Here is a 19,744-nt window from a genome sequence, read left to right as displayed (position 1 = left end):
GGAGCTACAGCAACTAAGATAGGAAGAGACCCGTCTTGAAGAAAATGGAGCTGGGATCCCACACGGAGGCCCTGAGGCGCAGCCGGGGGACGGGAGCCCAGGATTTCACACCCAGGGAGAGAGCTGGTGAACTGAGGGGGAGAAGATGCGAGGAGGCCAGAAGCCAAACCCTGAGCAGAGGTGCATGGGGACTCCCACCCCAGGAGGCAGCCAGCCACGGGCAGAGGCTTGGCAGAAAGCCCTGCGAGCAGAATGGCCCGGATCCTGCCATCACAGGGACAGGCTCCTCCAGAAATCCGTGAGGGAAGAGGACGAGGCACGTGTTCACGGGCATCGTCCCTGGGGGACAGAGAACTGAAGAGAGTTACCGCGAGTCCACGCCTGCCTAAGGACAGCTTGGTCACAGTGGAGATACTCCAACAGGAGAGCGCCACCTCGCTGGCTTGCCCTACAGACGCCTCCGCGGCCTACATGGAGGGCATGCCCAGGAGGGAGCACAGGCCCAGCAGAGCCCAAAGATGAGTGTATCCGGGACGTCAGAACTCCTTTGACAAAGGGCATCAATGGCAGCCGGCAGCCCCTCTGAGGAAATGCTACCTACTCGTGAATGGGAGCATCCTACCCCACTCAAGTCTAGTCAGCATCAGGTCTGGCTTGACCCAGGGGATCACATGGTGTCACTCCTCAGGCTCCGAGGCTCCCTGATAGTGTCCTGCACAGATCGGTTCCTCCATGAGGGGCCCTGGAACTGGCAGAGGGACTCCAGGCGAGAGAGTGTCTCGCTGTCCACAGTCTTTGCCTATTATGACATGGGTCGGCTGACTTGGTCACATGTCACCCTCGGATCAGTGGCAGAGTGAGCGTGTGAAATGCACTCATTGGCTGACGGAGGTTATGTGCTCCCCCTGGGACTCTGGGTCCTAGAGACGTGGGACGCCCTCCACGGCCCAGCCAGGGTGCGGGCCGCCTGCTCTGTGGAGGCTGAGCTCACCCCAGCTGCCCCCTCCTGTGCAGCCGGGCTTCTGTCACCTCCGAGGAGCACCTACCCTCCCTTCAAACAGTGTCCCCACTCCAGCCTGCATACTGGCTGGGGTCTGCGACTCAGGATGGCTCCTTCCCCTGGGACACTCCCCCTGCCTGTCCCCACCTTTCTCAGTGTCCCTAAGTGGGTGGCCCTGGAGCCTTAAGGAAGCTGGGGACCGTGAGCCTGTTGTCCTGCAGCATGGTGTTTCGGGCTCTCGATGTCTGATTCCTTCTGCTGTGTTCACTAGTGACGCGGCCACTCATCGCGACGCCCAGGACAGGGATGAGGTGCCTGTGTCCTGGGGCATGCCAGACCTGGCAGGCACAGAGCAGGCCCTGCTGGGTGGCCCTGGGGGGTGTCCTGTGTCAGGGGAGGCCTGGGCAGGTGTCCTTCAGAACAAACAGGTGTGTCTCCTCGGACTTAGGGATCATCAGGATCTTCAGGCCACACAGGGATGGTCGCAGGGAGGCGGCCACCCTGGGCCTTACAGGGTACCATACAGTGGAAGGAAGAGGAGAAGCCCCGGGCACATCACAAACCCTCACTGAGAACAGTGGGCGCAGCAGCTGCGGGGCGAGTCCGCAGATGTGCCTGGTGTCACTGGCCTGAGCCCGGTGCCCACGGACTCCGAGAGCTGGCGTTCTGTGCACATTGTGAAGGCCACAGATACCAGATCTCCCTCCTGGACCCCTGCCCTGATTCCGGCTCAGGGAAGTTATTAGACTTGAGACTCAATCGATGCCACCTCCCTGCTTGGCTTTCCTGGCCTCTGTCACAGAGGGGTCTGTGTTTGGTTTTGGCAGAATCCTGTCCTGGACAGAATGTGCACTGATTCTTCTGAGGCGTGACATTTGCAAGATGAGATGTATTTGTCACCCCAAACAGAGTGACTCAATGTCGAGCATGGTGAAAAGGGAGGACTTTGACCCTTGTTCCGGCCATGGTCGGTCTGTCTCTGGCTCCATTTTACAGCTTCGCAGCACAGAACTGAGGAGTCGCACTGGGAAGCCTTTGCCAGGTAGAGAGGACTGTGATGCTTGTTGGAACTGCAGGTCCCCAGGGAAGCCCTTCCATAAGTGTGGGCTGACGGAGGTGTGGCTTTGAACGCGTGAAGGAGGCATTTCTGCTCATGGCCAGAGTCTGGGGCCCTGGTTCCATTTTCCAAAGGAACCAACCAACATCTTGGGGTGGGAAGCTGGGTTAGGGTGAGAGTTGTGGTGGTGTAGGGTGAGGGGGTTGTCCCTAGAGAAGGGGACCTTCCTCTGAACATCCTCCTCCACCCACTGAGGCAACACAGACTTTCTCATTATTTCTGCCTTTCCCCCCAAACCCACATGAGAAGGCCCACCCTTCTAGTTTACAAGCAGATATGAAAATTCCCAATGTGCAGTTGGAGGAGGGAATATTTGCCATGGTCACTAAAGAGAGCTGGACAAAACAGCTGGACTCTCAGGGTCCAGAGTCAGAGAGAGGGTGTGGGGCTTTCTCCTGGAGTCTGGGGCTTTCACCTGTCCCATGGTATCCCTAGCAGCTTTCCAAGGTATGATAATTCATTGCTGTGACAAAATTCCTGAGAAAAATTACTTAGAAGGAAGAAGGAGCCAGCTGTAGTGTGCATGCCTGTAATCCTACTGGCTCGGGAGGCTGAGGCAGGAGGATAGCAAGTTTGAGGACAGCCTCAGCAATTTGATGAAGCTCTAATCAACATAGTGAGAACCTGTCTCAAAAAATAAAAGGGCTGTGGATGAGGATCAGTGATAAAGCACCCCTGGGTTCAGTCCCCAGTACCATCTCCCCAAAAAGGAAGAAAGACTTACTTTGATTTATGGTTTAGAGGTGAAAGAGTGTGGTTGCTTGGCCCTGCTGTCCTGGGCCCTGTCAAGGCAGAACATTGGGGCAAGAGGCTTGCGAAAGCAGGCAGCCTTCAAGGCCCTTCTCCAACTACCTATTTCCCCCATTAGGCCCCGTCCCCCTAAGATCCTTTAACTTCCTAAGAGTCCCACAAGTAATGTACCCTCATAATGCATTTTGAGGTCAGGGACATTGTGGTCCAGTCACCTGCCCACGGCCCACCTCTTAACACGGCTGCATTGGGTTGCAAGCCTTCAAGCTTTTGGGGTGTTTGTGATGCAAACCAGGACCTCCTGTCCCCAGCCCCATCACCTGGTGTCCATCGCACAGTGTGAGCCCCGCGTGGTCCATCTCACGGCTCCCATAGTCAACAGGCTCCACGTGGCTCTAACAGCAAGTCCCAAGTTTCCCCTCTGATCCCAGGCGGGCTCTTTGATGTGAGCCACTGGAGAAATCAGAAAATGAATCAGACACTCCCAGATACAGTGCACGAGACCAGGAAAACAGTGAGGAGGAACTGGGCCAAGAAAGGCCAGAACCCACCCTGTGGGCGCCAGTTCCCTGCTGGGTTCTGGTTCTGGTCACGTCTGGCCTCCGAGACACAGTGAGCCCCAGGGCGTGAGCAGCCCAGGGCGTGAGCAGCCCCAGCCCGACTCCCTTGCCAGGCCACTGTTGGGCTGGCCTGTCCCTGCCTGTGGCTTTCCCTGGAGACGTTCCTTGTCCCTGGCATCTCTGATGCCCTGCGTCCTCCACAGCAGCCGGTGTTCACTGTCACAGCGCCTCGCGTCACTCTCCACGGGCCACTCTCCAGGGGGTGACCCTGGCTCACTCCTAGCCTCCAGGTTGGCTTTGGAATCTGGTGGAGACCTGCCAGACTGGTCACCCTTGGTCTGTGTGCCTACCAAGTGAGGGCCACGTGGAAGGGGCCAGGGCAGGCCTGGAGGAGCAAGAGCCAGGCCCCCGGAACGTGGCTGCAGTGGCCTGAGTGCTGGACGGCAGGACAGTGGAAAGGAGTCCTGGGAAACAAGTCTCTAGGCAGCCCTGGGCCTACAGGAGCCCTGGGCCTTCAGATCCAAGGCCTTGCTCCTGGCGCCGGTGGGAGGGCTAGGACCAGTGCGTGAGAAGCCCTGAAGCTCTTCCCCCTGCTCTGTGCAAAGCCTTGGCCTCTTTATAAGGATGCCGTCTCCTCCGCAGCCACAGCCTCCTGGGTCTCAGCCTTGTACTTTCTACTCTGTGGGCAGCACTGAGCACTTTCAGTGTCGGTCCACACGGCCTCTGCTCCGACTTCTCCCTGTAACCCTGGCTAAAGTGATCAGCAGAGCCCCACCAGGCCCTGGATGCGGGGCGGCCTTGCAGTTTTCTCCATCGTATTAATGATTCCATCACCTTTCAGCTCAGCCTCACACAGTCTCAGGGCATTGACAGAACACAGGCAAGGACTTGGTCAGGTGACCACGAAGGGCTTCTGTACCACTTCAGACAAAGTCCTCGTTGCACTGGGAACCTCAGCAGTCTTCACCCTGCCGTTGCTCTCAGCATTCTGGTCTTCTGAGCAGCAACCAGACACATCCCTTCAGCTCCACTAGAGTTCTAGGCTTTTTATCACCTGCTTTCCCAAAAGTTTCCAATTTTTTTCTACAAGATGCTACTGCCCAAAAACCACCTGGTCCGGTGTCGTCACAGCCATGATCCATAATTTTTTGTACCAGTTTTTTTGTGTCAACTTTCTGTAGCCATGAAAATACCCTGAGGAAATGAAAAGGAGGTGATTGATGTGGCTCAGGATTCAGCTGGTGGTTGGTTGGACCCATCCTTTGGACACTTGTAAGACAACCCACAGGGGGATGTGAGGGGGAGGAAAGCTGACCATCTCCTGGGGTGGGAAGCAGGCAGAGAAGGTGCTGGGGACAAAGGGAACCTTCAAGGACAGGCCCCAGTGACCTGCTGCCTCCCACTGGGCCCACCCTGGTGTCTCCACCACCTCTCCAGTCCATGAAGCTGTGACCTAAGGACTGGTCTACTGTGAGTTCACAGCCCTCATGACCGAGCACCTACCAAAGGCCCCACCCTGAACACTGCTGTGCTGGGGACCAAACCTTCAGCACCCGAGCTGTCGGGGCCCTTTAAGTCCAAACCACAACAGGGACTCTAGGAATGGCGGAAAAACTCTGTAGACTCAACAAGCTGAAACGACCGTTTACCGGTCTGAGATTTTATTAGCAGGACCATAGAGGCCAGTCGCAGAAGAAAAGGGGGTGGAGAGAGAGAGCACCAACAGGGTGTTGATATTTATGGGCTCAACACGGGATGAGGAGGAGCAGGGCGAGTGGGCTGTTAGTTCTTTATTGGCCGAGAGTTGGTGCCACTTCAGGGATTGGAGGTGCACCATCCAAAGTTCACGCCATTCACAGGGATTGGAGGTGATGGTTAGCACACCATTCAGTGCGTCATGGACCTGAGCTCCAGGAAGAGAAGTGCTCCAGGCACCATCTTTACCAACAGGGACGTGCGGACATGGCTTGGGATGTGGGTTCAGTGCGGGCCTGGGGTCAGAGGGCCTCAATTCAGAGCCATTCTCCTCCTCCTCCCCTCTGTGCCACAGTGGACGTGAACCTGGACTCTGCCAGCCGCAGGTCCGTGCTCACTCAACGGTCTTTGCTGAGCACCTACTGTGTGTGTCTTTGTGCCAACCCCGAGCACCCAGAAGCCAGTGAGATACCGTGAACCTCCCATGCCAAAAAGGGAGTGGCGGTTTCAGCCTCCAGGCCAGGGGACTGGCTCACTGAGACACACGGGCAGCGTGTGCCACGTGGTGGCACTCAGTTAGCACCCACGTCCTCTTTCCTTTCTCCGGCCACAGTCTTGAGTCAACTGTGAGGTGCCGAGGAGGGTCCGAGGAAGCCCACCCACGTTGGCGTCAGCAGGGAATGCTCGTCCTGGCTTGCAGGGTGCCCCTCTGGGCTCTCCTGCGGGCTTTCTTCTCTCCCCTCGAGTCCAGACGAGGTTCTGGGGCTTTGTGATGTTCATGGCCGTCTTTCCTTCTTCAGCTTCTTGATGTTCTGTGCTACATCCCGACGGTTCCCTCAGGGCTCCGTCCAGTTCACGAGTGCTCTCTCCAGCTGGGTCCGTCTGCTCTGGGTCCAGGCATTCCAGGTCCCACCACTCTGGGGGGCTCTGTGTGTGTCTCCTGATTCTGGAGGACAACAGGCGCTTTCCTTACCCAGGAAGTGGAAAGCCCTCACAGGACCCAGAGCCGTCAAATTCAAGACGAGCAACACTGTCTGAGAAGTGCCTAGAGCTGTCCTCTGGAGAGCGCTGAGAAGACGGGCCAAAGTCATTGTGGGGGCAGGGAGCCAGCTGAGGACTCAGTGGGGAAGGGGTGAATGACCCGACATATGGGTCAGCTATCTGGACCCCACTTTAGTGGCCACCTGGAGGTGGGGAGCCCAGCACGTGTGAGTCTGGTCCAGGGCAGTGCTCTGGGGGTGAGGACCGTGCATCCAGGGAGGGAGGCAGGCACTCACAGGGGTCTCGGCCTCCCTGAGCCTCAGTTTCCTGATCTGCAGAGTGGACACCAGAGCTGCCGGCTCCCAGTGTGACCTGGGTCAGACCCACACCTGGCTCTCCGTTGCTCCTGCTCCAGGACGGGGTCACCCAGGCCTGCCTGTCCCTCCATCCCTCTGAGCTCACTCATCATGCCCACGACCTTGGGCCTTGCAACTCCCTCTGCCTGGCCCTGTTCCCCCAGATCCGGCCAGGGCTGGGTGGTCTCCCTCAGGGGGCTCCTGTAGCCTGTCCTCCTGGCCCTGGTCCTCCTGTGCTTCCAGGGAGTGTTTCATGGCTTTCCTGACAGCACGTCCTGACAAGGGAGGGCACCGGAGCCATCTCTTGTGTGTTCCTAGAGGTCTCATGGATGCTTGGCCTCATTCCTGCCATTTCCTCCCTCGATATTTGTTGCTTTTCCCTTTCATTTGGGTCATGCCACAGCTATTCCTTGGGGTTCCTTGGGGTTCCAATTAACATGACCAAGTGATGTGAGCCCACAGCGGCGTCACGTCCATGGGGTCCTAGCATGCCCCCTGCAGTCACCTGTGTCACAGAGCTGCAGAGCATGCCTCCTGGGCTCAATAACCTGTGCTCAGCCCTGGAGAGATTTTTTCATACATCATTCTCTTCAGCCACGGGGAAGACAAAAGCAGCGCAGTGTTGACAATTGCCATGAATTTGCGTTCACCAGAGCTCTTCCTGTCCTCCTCCAGCTCTGAGTCCCCATATGATGTCCTTTGGATGAACCAAAAGGACTCCCCTGACGCAGGGCACGTCTAGTGACCAAGTCCTGCACCTGGGGCTTGAGGGCTTTCGCTCCAACAGTCCTGTTGGAAGGTCAGCCACCATGCAGCACTACGGAGAAGAGGGCCTTCAGGAGGCTCTGCCTACAGATGGGACCAGTCCCCTGGGAAAAGGTCCTGCTGTGGTCCGAGAACCAAACCGCACATGCACAGGTGTGTGCCCATGAACCAGGCACGTCCCCAGGCACGTCCACAGTCACACACTGGAGAGGCAGGGGCCGGGGGATTGAGACATGAACCAGGCAGGTCCCCAGGCACGTCCACAGTCACACACTGGAGAGGCAGGGGCCGGGGGATTGAGACATGAACCAGGCAGGTCCACAGGCACGTCCACAGTCACACACTGGAGAGGCAGGGGCCGGGGGATTGAGACATGAACCAGGCAGGTCCACAGGCACATCCACAGTCACACACTGGAGAGGCAGGGGCCGGGGGATTGAGACATGAACCAGGCAGGTCCACAGGCACATCCACAGTCACACACTGGAGAGGCAGGGGCCGGGGGATTGAGACATGAACCAGGCAGGTCCACAGGCACATCCACAGTCACACACTGGAGAGGCAGGGGCCGGGGGATTGAGACATGAACCAGGCAGGTCCCCAGGCACGTCCACAGTCACACACTGGAGAGGCAGGGGCCGGGGGATTGAGACATGAACCAGGCAGGTCCACAGGCACGTCCACAGTCACACACTGGAGAGGCAGGGGCCGGGGGATTGAGACATGAACCAGGCAGGTCCACAGGCACGTCCACAGTCACACACTGGAGAGGCAGGGGCCGGGGGATTGAGACTGAGGCCAGTCTGAGGACTCCCTGAGACCCTGGTCTAAGGGTCAGGGTGCAGCGAGTGGGAGAGCGCCCAGCTAGACAGACGAGGCCCTGGTGTCAACAGCCAGGCCCCAGGAAAGGGGAGGAGGGTAGTCAAGAGACCAGGAGGGAGGGCAGAGGGGGACGAAGAGCAAGGCATGAAGGGAAGGGGGGAGAGGGAGGAAGGGGGAGTACGGCTCAGTCCTGTGACCCTCCCCCCATGTGAAGAAATACCAAAGGCCCCATGGAAGGTGGACCAAGGGCGAGCTTTGGGCACCTCTCCTGACACGTGAACGTGGACTGGGCCGAATCAAGAGGCCACGGAGTGTGAGAACCCACGACCTGTTGTTAAGATCCACACAGTCTAGGGGACTTAGAAAGGAGCACGAAGGGACCAGGGCAGACCAACCCGCAGACACCCGGCCTCTGGTGCCTGACACGTGGACGCCTCAGGTCCCAGAGGGGGGAGCGGTCAGTCTGTGGGTTCCAAAGGAGCCAGCCCAGGCTCTGTGGACAGAGCAGCGGAAGGGACCGGGGCATCAGGGACGCCTCCGTCTCTCTGCACCCCAGGATGGGCACCTGCTGGCCCTAGGGTTCTTGGCTGGCAGGTTCGGCCTTCATCCCTGGAAGGAGACCCACCCTCCTCTCTCTCTCCTGTGGGCTGCAGGAAGGGTTCTGGCGAGTGACCTGATAGGACCTTGTGGGGCAGTGACGAGGCAGGCGCCTGCCGTGGCTCCCACATCCCACAGAGGTCGGGAATGTGGTCCTGGGGCTCAGGGGGCAGAGCGACCCGCGACAGCGTCCTGGCGTTAGGGGACTGCTACCACACTCTGGATGCCAGTCTGTCCGAGTTGGAGGAGACGGGCGCTGAATGGCTCCAGAGGACCTGGGCTGGGGTCTTCACGGGGCGAAAGCCACGACAGAGTTGTGTACTGGCGAGGCACGGGCCCCGGGGCCTGGTCCAGCTCCTCCTTTCTCAGCAAGGAGAGGTCGGGGTCCCGAACACACGGGAGCACCGAGGTTCCACAGGCCCTCCTTGTTGTGACCAGGAAGGTGGCCAAGGTCCCGGAGGCGCGAGTGGGAGATGCCACCGTGGGCCACCCCCCGGGTGTGAGCGGGCCACTCCTGGCTGTGACCTCACAGGGGCCAGCATTGTGAGGGACTTGAGCCAGCGGGGATTTAAGGCCCGGCCGAGGCCGGGAGCTTGTCCACAAGCACAGGAAGCTCTAGGCAGTGACCTGTGGGACTCCCATAGTTAGCGCGTTTGGTGGTTGGTGGTTTGGTGGTTCTGGTTGCGGTCTCGGGTTGGTTCTTTGATTTGGGGCTTTCTGTTGGGCTTTGTTGTGTTAGTTTTGCTTGTGTTCTTTGCTTTGTTTGTTGTGTTTGTTTTTAGCCAGCGGCCTTAGTGGGCGTGGGGCGGAGGATGTCTAGAGAGAGCACTAAGCGTAGTGCGGTGCAGAGGGTGTGGCGGGACCTCGCGGCCAGCTCCTCCTTGGAGGAAGCCCTCACGGGCCGCTATGAGCCCCTGGGGGTCGTTGGGCAGGGCAGCTTTGCCAAGGTCTTCCTGGCCCGACACATCCTGACGGGGACGAAGGTGGCCGTGAAAGTCCTGCGGAAGGGGGCGGGGGGCACCTTGTCCTGGGTCTTGTCGGAGCTGGACATCATGAAGGGCTTGGAGCACCCGCACGTGGTGCAGCTGCTGGAGATCGTGCAGACCCCCGGCACTGCCTACGTGGTGATGGAGCACATGGCTGGGGGCCAGCTGGGCCAGCACATCCCGGAGGTCGTGGGCCTGTGGGAGGACGAGGCCCGCACGCTGTTCGGGCAGGTGGCCAGCGCCGTGGGCTACTGCCACGCGCAGGGCATCGCGCACCGGGACGTGAAGGCGGACAACGTGCTGCTGGATGCCGCGGGCCGCGCCAAGCTGTGCGACTTCGGCCTGGCCTGCAGGTTCAGGGCCGGAGAGAAGCTGGGCCTGCTCTGCGGCACCGTGGCCTACTGGGCCCCGGAGCTGCACCGGCGAGAGCCCTACGACGGCCCCGCGGTGGACGTCTGGAGCCTGGGTGTCCTCCTGGTCCTCATGCTCACGGGCTGCGTCCCGTTCACCGGGGACAGCTATGCGCAGGCCAAGGAGCAGGTGCTGCAGGCCAGGTACCACCTCCCGTTCCACCTGTCCGACGAGGCGCAAAGCCTGGTGTCCTGGATGCTGACCCTGGAGCCCGCGCACAGGCCCACGCTGCAGCAGATCCTGGGGCACCCGTGGCTGAGCCAGGATGGGGAACGCTGCCCGAGTCCTCCCGCTGAGCTGCTCCCCAAGCGCCCGGACACCTCCATCCTGCTGGCCATGCTGGACCTGGGCTACGGGCTGCAGGAGACCTGGGTGTCGGTGGCGACGCGCCAGTTCAACGAGGCCATGGCCACCTACCTCCTGCTGGGCCACCAGAAAACCCGGGGGGCGGGCTGCCAGGTGCGGCTGCAGATACCTGGGCAGCCACAGGTGGGCCCTTGCCCGTCCCTGTCCATCCCCTCCAGCTTGACTCTGGGCCCAAGGTGGGGCGTCAGCAGGCCGGCCATTCGCTCCTGGCCCCCCTCGGCCTGTGAGCAGCAGCAGCAGCAGCAGCAGCCGCCTGAGGAGCTCAAGCCTTCAGGGCAGGTGGGCAGCAGGAGAGCCAGCCTGCCCGCCATCATGCTGTGCAGCCTGTCGGCCAGCGTCCCTACTGCAGGCCCCACGGCCCCTCTGCCCGGGTCCTCCCAGGCCCTGGCACCGGATCCAAGCTCCAACTCCACCGAGCAACCCCCTGCTGGCACCAGGACCCCTGGCCTGAGCCGTGACACTGCCAGGGGATGGAGGGGAGTGTTCCGGGGGATGGCCACCTGTCTGGCGAGGCTGTGCTGCTGCGTGCAGGCCCCCAGGACCGGCTCCGGACGCTCCAACAGAGTGGCTCCCGCAGCTGGAGGGCCAGCGCCACCACCACCACCACCACCCAGGGACCCCCCGGGGCCTGCCCCCACCAGAGGTCAGGCCCTCAGAAGATTCTTCAAAAACAGAGTGGCTCCCGCAGCTGGAGGGCCAGCGCCACCACCACCACCACCACCCAGGGACCCCCCGGGACCTGCCCCCACCAGAGGGCAGGCCTTCAGAAGATTCTTCAGAAACAGAGTGGCTCCCTGACTATCGCCCAGCTGAGACGCCCACGGAGCCAAGTAGGTGGAGCAGTGCTGCCTTTGGTCTCACGTGTGCCTCGATGAGTGTCATTTCAAAGGATGGATGGACACCCTCTGCCCTTGGGGGGTGCCACCAGGGTTAGGTCCACCTGGGTGCCACAGGGTGGGCGACTCTGACTCCTAGCCCCTCTCTGTGTCCACAGACAGGTGGCACGGGGTCTCCCTCACGAGGGCCAGCTGCTGGAGTGAGAAGTGCAACCTGCCCTGGCCACGGCCTCCCGGACCCCTCAGGCAGGAGGACACCGGGACACCAGTGGGCCCCTGCGCCCCACCCGGATCCCACGTCAGGGACTTCTCCTCGGACACGTGCCCCGGCCCTGCTCTCCTCTGCTGTCTCCCACCCTCTGGGGCAGAGATGCTTCCCAATAAGCTCTTCATCCATTCCCGAGTCCCACGGATCTTGGAATAAATTGGGTGCTCCGTGGGGATCAGCTGTTGCGTTCCTTGGCCGCCTCCTGGCAGCAGTGGGAGAGTGGGTGGTGGTGTCACAGTGGGGAAGGTGTAAGGGAACAGTGACCACAGAGCCCTCTGGAGGTCCCCAAGAGCAACACGTGACCCAGAGTGGTCCCCGGGGAGGAGACTCTGACTGAGGGGAGGAGGCTGGGTGGGGGCGGGGAGAAAGGCAGACCTTGTGCCTGACCTGACACTGATGGAGCCCGGTCACCACATTCGGAAGTGAACCATGGACAGGAGGAGCCACCGGCCCAAGCCCATCCTGGGGTGACACCCAGATTGGCATGAGGAGGGCCCCGTGTCACAGATTCCGGGGGCAGTCAGGGTAGAGCTGTGGGTGCCTCCCCTAGAGAGGCTTGGGGGCTGCGGCTTGCTCCCTCCTCTGAATGTACCTGCCAGGGGCTGGCTCTTGCCCTGGTGAAGCTTTATCCTCTCTAGGTCTTTGGCTGTGCGGGACCGTCCCTGTGAGCGTCCTGACCCAGGGACGGGCCCTTCAGCCTGCCACCCCGAGCTCCCCAGGGCTGCTGAGCAGGGAGCAGGACCACCTGGCGGGGGAGCTGGGGCGCAGGTGTGGGCAGGGGAGGGTGTGTGGCCAGAGCCCCCAGCCCGCAGGAGTGGAGGGCTGGCTGGGAGGAGCTGTTTTCTGGGTCTAGTGTTTGGAGTGAACCTTTCAATTCCCATCCCTTCAACTCCGGGTGTGGGCTCTGCCCCCCTTTCTTTGCCATCTCTGTGGGGCTTCCATTTGACGTGGGTCAGAGATCCCAGTCTGATGTGAATGGAGGGCAGCCTCCCTTCCATCCTGTACTAGGTGCGGACCCCACCCCCTCCCCCTGGGTCTCTGATGTCACAGAGCCACCCTTGTGTTCCTGGTGGGTTTGGTACCGCAGACCCTCCACGGAGTCTTCTGAATTGGTCCCTTCCCCGGGGACAAGAATCGTGAGGCCAGCTTTTGTACTTGCCAGGAACAGACCTTTCCAGAGACCCTGTGTCTTCACCCATCTCTGAGTCCCTGCCTAAGGTCGTTCAGTCCACCACCAGGGACTCCTCTCGTGAAGGGCAGGTGCAGGGGAGACCGAGCCCCTTGCCTTTGGTTTCCCAGGGCCGTGGTTGGAGGAGTGTGTTTCTCCAAAAGTGCTGCTGAGACTCCCCTCCTTTGAGGGTGTGGTGTTGTGGTCCTTCAGGAGGGTGAGGCCCTGGGGCCCTGGCTCCCCAAGGGGATGTGCGCCTCAGGGCTGGACCTCCTCTGGCCGGCAACTAGGCCCTGGTTCTACCCTCTGCACCACACGTGGTCGCGCTTGGTCTCAGGTGTGCTCATGCACACACCCACCCCCCCACCCCCCACACACAGAGACACACAGAGACAGACACAGACACAGACATGTCACGGAGGGCAAGGTGGTGACTGCCTTTCTACTTGTGGCTTGGGGAGGCCGAGCAGGGGCATTGCCAGTTCAAGACCTGCCTAGGCAAGGGTGTGAGATCCTTCGTCGAAGACAGTAGAAAGGGCTGGGAAAGTGGCTCAGGAGTCGAGCGCTGGCCCCCGGGGCTTGGGCAGCCAGGTAGGGCCGCAGATGCATGGGCAGCCACAGGTGGGGCCTTTTCCGTCCCTGTCCGTCCCCTCCAGCTTGGCTCTGGGCCCAAGGTGGGGCGTCAACACGCCCGCCATTCACTCACGGCCCCTCTCGGCCTGTGAGCAGCAGCAGCAGCATCAGCCTGAGGAGCACAAGCCTTCAGGGCAGGTCTCCATAACTAGAACCAAGGAGGAAAGAAGGGAGGAGAGCGGGGAAAGGGACTGAAGGGGTGAGCCCAGTCCTCGGCCCTTTCAGCCGTGTGGTGTGGGGACACGGCAACAAGGTCCCTCGCTGGAAGGAGAGAGCGAGACCTCCCTGGACACCCGGCCTCCTGGTGCCTGACACGTGGACGCCTCAGGTCCCAGAGGGGGGAGCGGTCAGTCTGTGGGTTCCAAAGGAGCCAGCCCAGGCTCTGTGGACAGAGCAGCAGAAGGGACCGGGGCATCAGGGACGCCTCCGTCTCTCTGCACCCCAGGATGGGCACCTGCTGGCCCTAGGGTTCTTGGCTGGCAGGTTCGGCCTTCATCCCTGGAAGGAGACCCACCCTCCTCTCTCTCTCCTGTGGGCTGCAGGAAGGGTTCTGGCGAGTGACCTGATAGGACCTTGTGGGGCAGTGACGAGGCAGGCGCCTGCCGTGGCTCCCACATCCCACAGAGGTCGGGAATGTGGTCCTGGGGCTCAGGGGGCAGAGCGACCTGCGACAGCGTCCTGGCGTGAGTGGACTGCTACCACTGTAAGGGTCCGGCGGAGCATCGGAGAAAGAGACCACACAAGAGACTGGCTCCATGCAATTGGCAAAAGGGGATTTATTAATTCAGCATGCTGAGGTTCCAGGCTCACTCAGGAAGATAGAGCAGCCCAGAGCCCAGAGCAGAGGTCAAGCAGAGCTTAAGTACACTTTTTCGAGAGGGCGGGGGGCTTTGCATACATCAGAACAAATCATCATGAGGCGCGGGAAAATTGAACAACAACTCCGAGACAGGATTAGTCCATTCATTGGCGGGAACAGTCTGGGCAGGGGTGATTGGTCACTCCTAAGCGGGGTACACATTTAAACTGATTGATTTGGGGGCCTAGATGCTTACGTGCCGAGCTACTTGGAGCCCTTAGCTATTAAACAACCAGGGGACCAGGAGAAATATTTACTGGGCAGTTCAGGTATTGTCCTAACAGCTACAGGGATTACAGGTTCCGGGGGTAGCAGAGGAATTTTAACAATACCTAGTCTTTACTTTTTAGCCCCGGCCTTGCCATTTAGAAACTTTACAATGCCCGGTCTTTTACACTTTAAGTCAGACTTTTGCAGCTTAGAATCAGCTTAGAAATTTTACCTTTACACCACGCTCTGGACGCCAGTCTGTCCGAGTTGGAGGAGACGGGCGCTGAATGGCTCCAGAGGACCTGGGCTGGGGTCTTCACGGGGCGAAAGCCACGACAGAGTTGTGTACTGGCGAGGCACGGGCCCCGGGGCCTGGTCCAGCTCCTCCTTTCTCAGCAAGGAGAGGTCGGGGTCCCGAACACACGGGAGCACCGAGGTTCCACAGGCCCTCCTTGTTGTGACCAGGAAGGTGGCCAAGGTCCCGGAGGCGCGAGTGGGAGATGCCACCGTGGGCCACCCCCCGGGTGTGAGCGGGCCACTCCTGGCTGTGACCTCACAGGGGCCAGCATTGTGAGGGACTTGAGCCAGCGGGGATTTAAGGCCCGGCCGAGGCCGGGAGCTTGTCCACAAGCACAGGAAGCTCTAGGCAGTGACCTGTGGGACTCCCATAGTTAGCGCGTTTGGTGGTTGGTGGTTTGGTGGTTCTGGTTGCGGTCTCGGGTTGGTTCTTTGATTTGGGGCTTTCTGTTGGGCTTTGTTGTGTTAGTTCTGCTTGTGTTCTTTGCTTTGTTTGTTGTGTTTGTTTTTAGCCAGCGGCCTTAGTGGGCGTGGGGCCGAGGATGTCTAGAGAGAGCAGTGAGCGTAGCGGGGTGCGGAGGGTGTGGCGGGACCTCGCGGCCAGCTCCTCCTTGGAGGAAGCCCTCACGGGCCGCTATGAGCCCCTGGGGGTCGTCGGGCAGGGCAGCTTTGCCAAGGTCTTCCTGGCCCGACACATCCTGACGGGGACGAAGGTGGCCGTGAAAGTCCTGCGGAAGGGGGCGGGGGGCACCTTGTCCTGGGTCTTGTCGGAGCTGGACATCATGAAGGGCTTGGAGCACCCGCACGTGGTGCAGCTGCTGGAGATCGTGCAGACCCCCGGCACTGCCTACGTGGTGATGGAGCACATGGCTGGGGGCCAGCTGGGCCAGCACATCCCGGAGGTCGTGGGCCTGTGGGAGGACGAGGCCCGCACGCTGTTCGGGCAGGTGGCCAGCGCCGTGGGCTACTGCCACGCGCAGGGCATCGCGCACCGGGACGTGAAGGCGGACAACGTGCTGCTGGATGCCGCGGGCCGCGCCAAGCTGTGCGACTTCGGCCTGGCCTGCAGGTTCAGGGCCGGAGAGAAGCTGGGCCTGCTCTGCGGCACCGTGGCCTACTGGGCCCCGGAGCTGCACCGGCGAGAGCCCTACGACGGCCCCGCGGTGGACGTCTGGAGCCTGGGTGTCCTCCTGGTCCTCATGCTCACGGGCTGCGTCCCGTTCACCGGGGACAGCTATGCGCAGGCCAAGGAGCAGGTGCTGCAGGCCAGGTACCACCTCCCGTTCCACCTGTCCGACGAGGCGCAAAGCCTGGTGTCCTGGATGCTGACCCTGGAGCCCGCGCACAGGCCCACGCTGCAGCAGATCCTGGGGCACCCGTGGCTGAGCCAGGATGGGGAACGCTGCCCGAGTCCTCCCGCTGAGCTGCTCCCCAAGCGCCCGGACACCTCCATCCTGCTGGCCATGCTGGACCTGGGCTACGGGCTGCAGGAGACCTGGGTGTCGGTGGCGACGCGCCAGTTCAACGAGGCCATGGCCACCTACCTCCTGCTGGGCCACCAGGAAACCCGGGGGGCGGGCTGCCAGGTGCGGCTGCAGATACCTGGGCAGCCACAGGTGGGCCCTTGCCCGTCCCTGTCCATCCCCTCCAGCTTGACTCTGGGCCCAAGGTGGGGCGTCAGCAGGCCGGCCATTCGCTCCTGGCCCCCCTCGGCCTGTGAGCAGCAGCAGCAGCAGCAGCAGCCGCCTGAGGAGCTCAAGCCTTCAGGGCAGGTGGGCAGCAGGAGAGCCAGCCTGCCCGCCATCATGCTGTGCAGCCTGTCGGCCAGCGTCCCTACTGCAGGCCCCACGGCCCCTCTGCCCGGGTCCTCCCAGGCCCTGGCACCGGATCCAAGCTCCAACTCCACCGAGCAACCCCCTGCTGGCACCAGGACCCCTGGCCTGAGCCGTGACACCGCCAGGGGATGGAGGGGAGTGTTCCGGGGGATGGCCACCTGTCTGGCGAGGCTGTGCTGCTGCGTGCAGGCCCCCAGGACCGGCTCCGGACGCTCCAACAGAGTGGCTCCCGCAGCTGGAGGGCCAGCGCCACCACCACCACCACCACCCAGGGACCCCCCGGGGCCTGCCCCCACCAGAGGTCAGGCCCTCAGAAGATTCTTCAAAAACAGAGTGGCTCCCGCAGCTGGAGGGCCCGTGCCACCACCACCACCAGCACCCAGGGACCCCCCGGGACCTGCCCCCACCAGAGGGCAGGCCTTCAGAAGATTCTTCAAAAACAGAGTGGCTCCCTGACTATCGCCCAGCTGAGACGCCCACGGAGCCAAGTAGGTGGAGCGGTGCTGCCTTTGGTCTCACGTGTGCCTCGATGAGTGTCATTTCAAAGGATGGATGGACACCCTCTGCCCTTGGGGGGTGCCACCAGGGTTAGGTCGACCGCGGTGCCACAGGGTGGGCGACTCTGACTCCTAGCCCCTCTCTGTGTCCACAGACAGGTGGCACGGGGTCTCCCTCACGAGGGCCAGCTGCTGGAGTGAGAAGTGCAACCTGCCCTGGCCGCGGCCTCCCGGACCCCTCAGGCAGGAGGACACCGGGACACCAGTGGGCCCCTGCGCCCCACCCGGATCCCACGTCAGGGACTTCTCCTCGGACACGTGCCCCGGCCCTGCTCTCCTCTGCTGTCTCCCACCCTCTGGGGCAGAGATGCTTCCCAATAAGCTCTTCATCCATTCCCGAGTCCCACGGATCTTGGAATAAATTGGGTGCTCCGTGGGGATCAGCTGTTGCGTTCCTTGGCCGCCTCCTGGCAGCAGTGGGAGAGTGGGTGGTGGTGTCACAGTGGGGAAGGTGTAAGGGAGCAGGGACAGGGAGCCCTCCGGAGGTCCCCAAGGGCAACAGGTGACCCAGAGTGGTCCCCGGGGAGGAGACTCTGACTGAGGGGAGGAGGCTGGGTGGGGGCGGGGAGAAAGGCAGACCTTGTGCCTGACCTGACACTGATGGAGCCCGGTCACCACATTCGGAAGTGAACCGTGGACAGGAGGAGCCACCGGCCCAAGCCCATCGTGGGGTGACACCCAGATTGGCATGAGGAGGGTCCAGGGGCAGTCAGGGTAGAGCTGTGGGTGCCTCCCCTAGAGAGGCTTGGGGGCTGCTGCTTGCTCCCTCCTCTGAATGTACCTGCCAGGGGCTGGCTCTTGCCCTGGTGAAGCTTTATCCTCTCTAGGTCTTCGCCTGCGCGGGACGGTCCCTGTGAGCGTCCTGACCCGGGGAGGGGCCCTTCAGCCTGCCACCCGGAGCTCCCCAGAACTGGGGCGCAGGTGTGGGCAGGGGAGGGTGTGTGGCCAGAGCCCCAGCCCGCAGGAGTCGAGGGCTGGCTGGGAGGAACTGTTTTCTGGGTCTAGTGTTTGGAGTGAACCTTTCAATTCCCATCCCTTCCACTCGGGGTGTGGGCTCTGCCCCCCTTTCTTTGTGATCTCCGTGGGGTTTCCATTTGACGTGGGTCAGAGATCCCAGTACTCAGCAGTGTGACCCTCGGGAGGCCTCTGGCCTGTCAAGGGAATTGGTGCCCTGGGAAAAGGGCGAGAAGCTGTCCAGAGTCCTTGTCCCCTCCATCAGACCCGCACTAGACTCCAGCTGCTGGCACCTGGGTCCTCGGCTCCCAGCCTCCAAAACGATAAGAAATCAATCTGTTTATGAAGTATCCAGTCTTGGGATTTTACACCCGCAGGACCAAGGACTAAAGCAAGGAGTAACGTAGATTGCTCGGGGGACCAGAAATGTGACAGAATAAGCGGAACCTTAAGGGGTTAGAAGACCAAGTTGAAGGGGAACAACGAAAAATAGACAAAAAACAGAGTTTGAAAATATGCAAGAAAAGAAAATTAGAGGAGCATGTTGAGAGCCACAGCCAAAGGGGCCCCAGCAAACTTCCTGCTGCCAGCAAACTTCCAGCTGCCGGCTGATGATTGGCTCACAGCAGCCCCAGCAACATCTAGCTGATTGGCTCCTCTGCGGTGATGTTCATTGGGCTGTTTCCTTGCCCTTCAGACTGCCAGCTGATGATTGGCTCACAGCGGCCCCAGCAACATCTAGCTGATTGGCTCCTCCACGGAGCTGCTCATTGGGGGACTTCTTTGGCTCCGCCCCCACAACCCAGCCAATCAGCCTCAAGAACAGGAGGATTGTGGGAGGTGGTGAGGGTTGTGTGGGGGTGAGAGGCTTGTGGGAAGCCGGTGGTGGCAGTTGGGCTCTGAGGGTTTTTTCCTGAGGAGCTGTTTTGTTTGGCGTGTGTGGTTCTAAAAATAAAGTTAGTTTCTTTTGACAAGTGGCTCCTGAATTGTGCCCAGCCAGACTGCGGCAGGAGCAGCCCAGGACTTGTGACTCGGAGAGCCAAGTCTCAGAAGGTGGAAACAGAGACGTGGAGCGCAGGAAGTCATCTATCCAATAATTCAAAGTGTTCCCCAGACGAAGCCACAGTTTCTGCACTGAAAGGGTCCAGTGGTGAGAGGGGACTGCTGAGGGACATGGAGCTGGCACTGTGGGGACCAGGAGCCCAGGGGCCAGTAGCTCATCCTCACGTTCCTTCCCAGCTCAATTCCCCAGGCTTTTCCGGAAATGGTCAGTGTGTCCAGGAGCATGTGTTCTAGCCAGAGGGGTCAAGCTGACCGCAAAACAGTCCTCAATCTGCACCAAGTCCACAGGAGGCAGTGGCCCAGGGAGTCACGGAGGAGGCAGGTGGTGGCAGTGGTGACCCTGTCCACCAGGTTCCGAGTGTGCTAGGGGCACTCCCTGCCAGGCGGGGCAGCACCAGCCCTGCCCAGGTCCTCCAGGGCTTCGAGATGTCGGAGCTGCCTTGTCCATCCCAGGACGCAGGTGGTGCCCCTGGACAGCTGCCCGGCTCTGCCCCCTCCAGAGCTCCTCTGAGGCCTTCCTCCTGTCCTGGCTGCAGAACTAACAGAGGCTGATCTCAGGAAAAGGAGATCATGAACATTTGTTTCCCAGAGTCAGTTGTTACTAGCAGCTTAATGTCTACTCAATCATACTGTTCACAGAATGCTAAGTCCGAGAGATA

At 60.9% G+C, this 19,744-nt stretch overlaps 2 protein-coding genes across 2 annotated transcripts; both read left to right on the top strand.

Annotated features, from left to right (window-relative positions):
• Window positions 1-9,455: 9,455 nt before the first annotated feature.
• Window positions 9,456-11,204, top strand: LOC308654767 (sperm motility kinase 2B-like; the record flags this gene model as incomplete). Its single annotated transcript, XM_081304415.1, has 1 exon — window positions 9,456-11,204. The coding sequence occupies one exon, from the start codon at window positions 9,456-9,458 to the stop codon at window positions 11,202-11,204; it is 1,749 nt and encodes a 582-aa protein (XP_081160541.1).
• Window positions 11,205-15,219: 4,015 nt separating this feature from the next.
• LOC308654766 (sperm motility kinase 2B-like) lies at window positions 15,220-16,968 on the top strand (the record flags this gene model as incomplete). Its single annotated transcript, XM_081304414.1, has 1 exon — window positions 15,220-16,968. One exon carries the CDS (start codon window positions 15,220-15,222, stop codon window positions 16,966-16,968), a length of 1,749 nt encoding a protein of 582 aa, XP_081160540.1.
• Window positions 16,969-19,744: the final 2,776 nt, after the last annotated feature.

The sequence above is a fragment of the Spermophilus citellus genome, assembly GCF_964194105.1.
Source record: "Spermophilus citellus genome assembly, chromosome: 8".
NCBI classification, from domain to species: domain Eukaryota; kingdom Metazoa; phylum Chordata; class Mammalia; order Rodentia; family Sciuridae; genus Spermophilus; species Spermophilus citellus.
The sequence above is the reverse complement of the archived record's forward strand: the minus strand, read 5'-3'. Positions and strand labels throughout refer to the sequence as shown.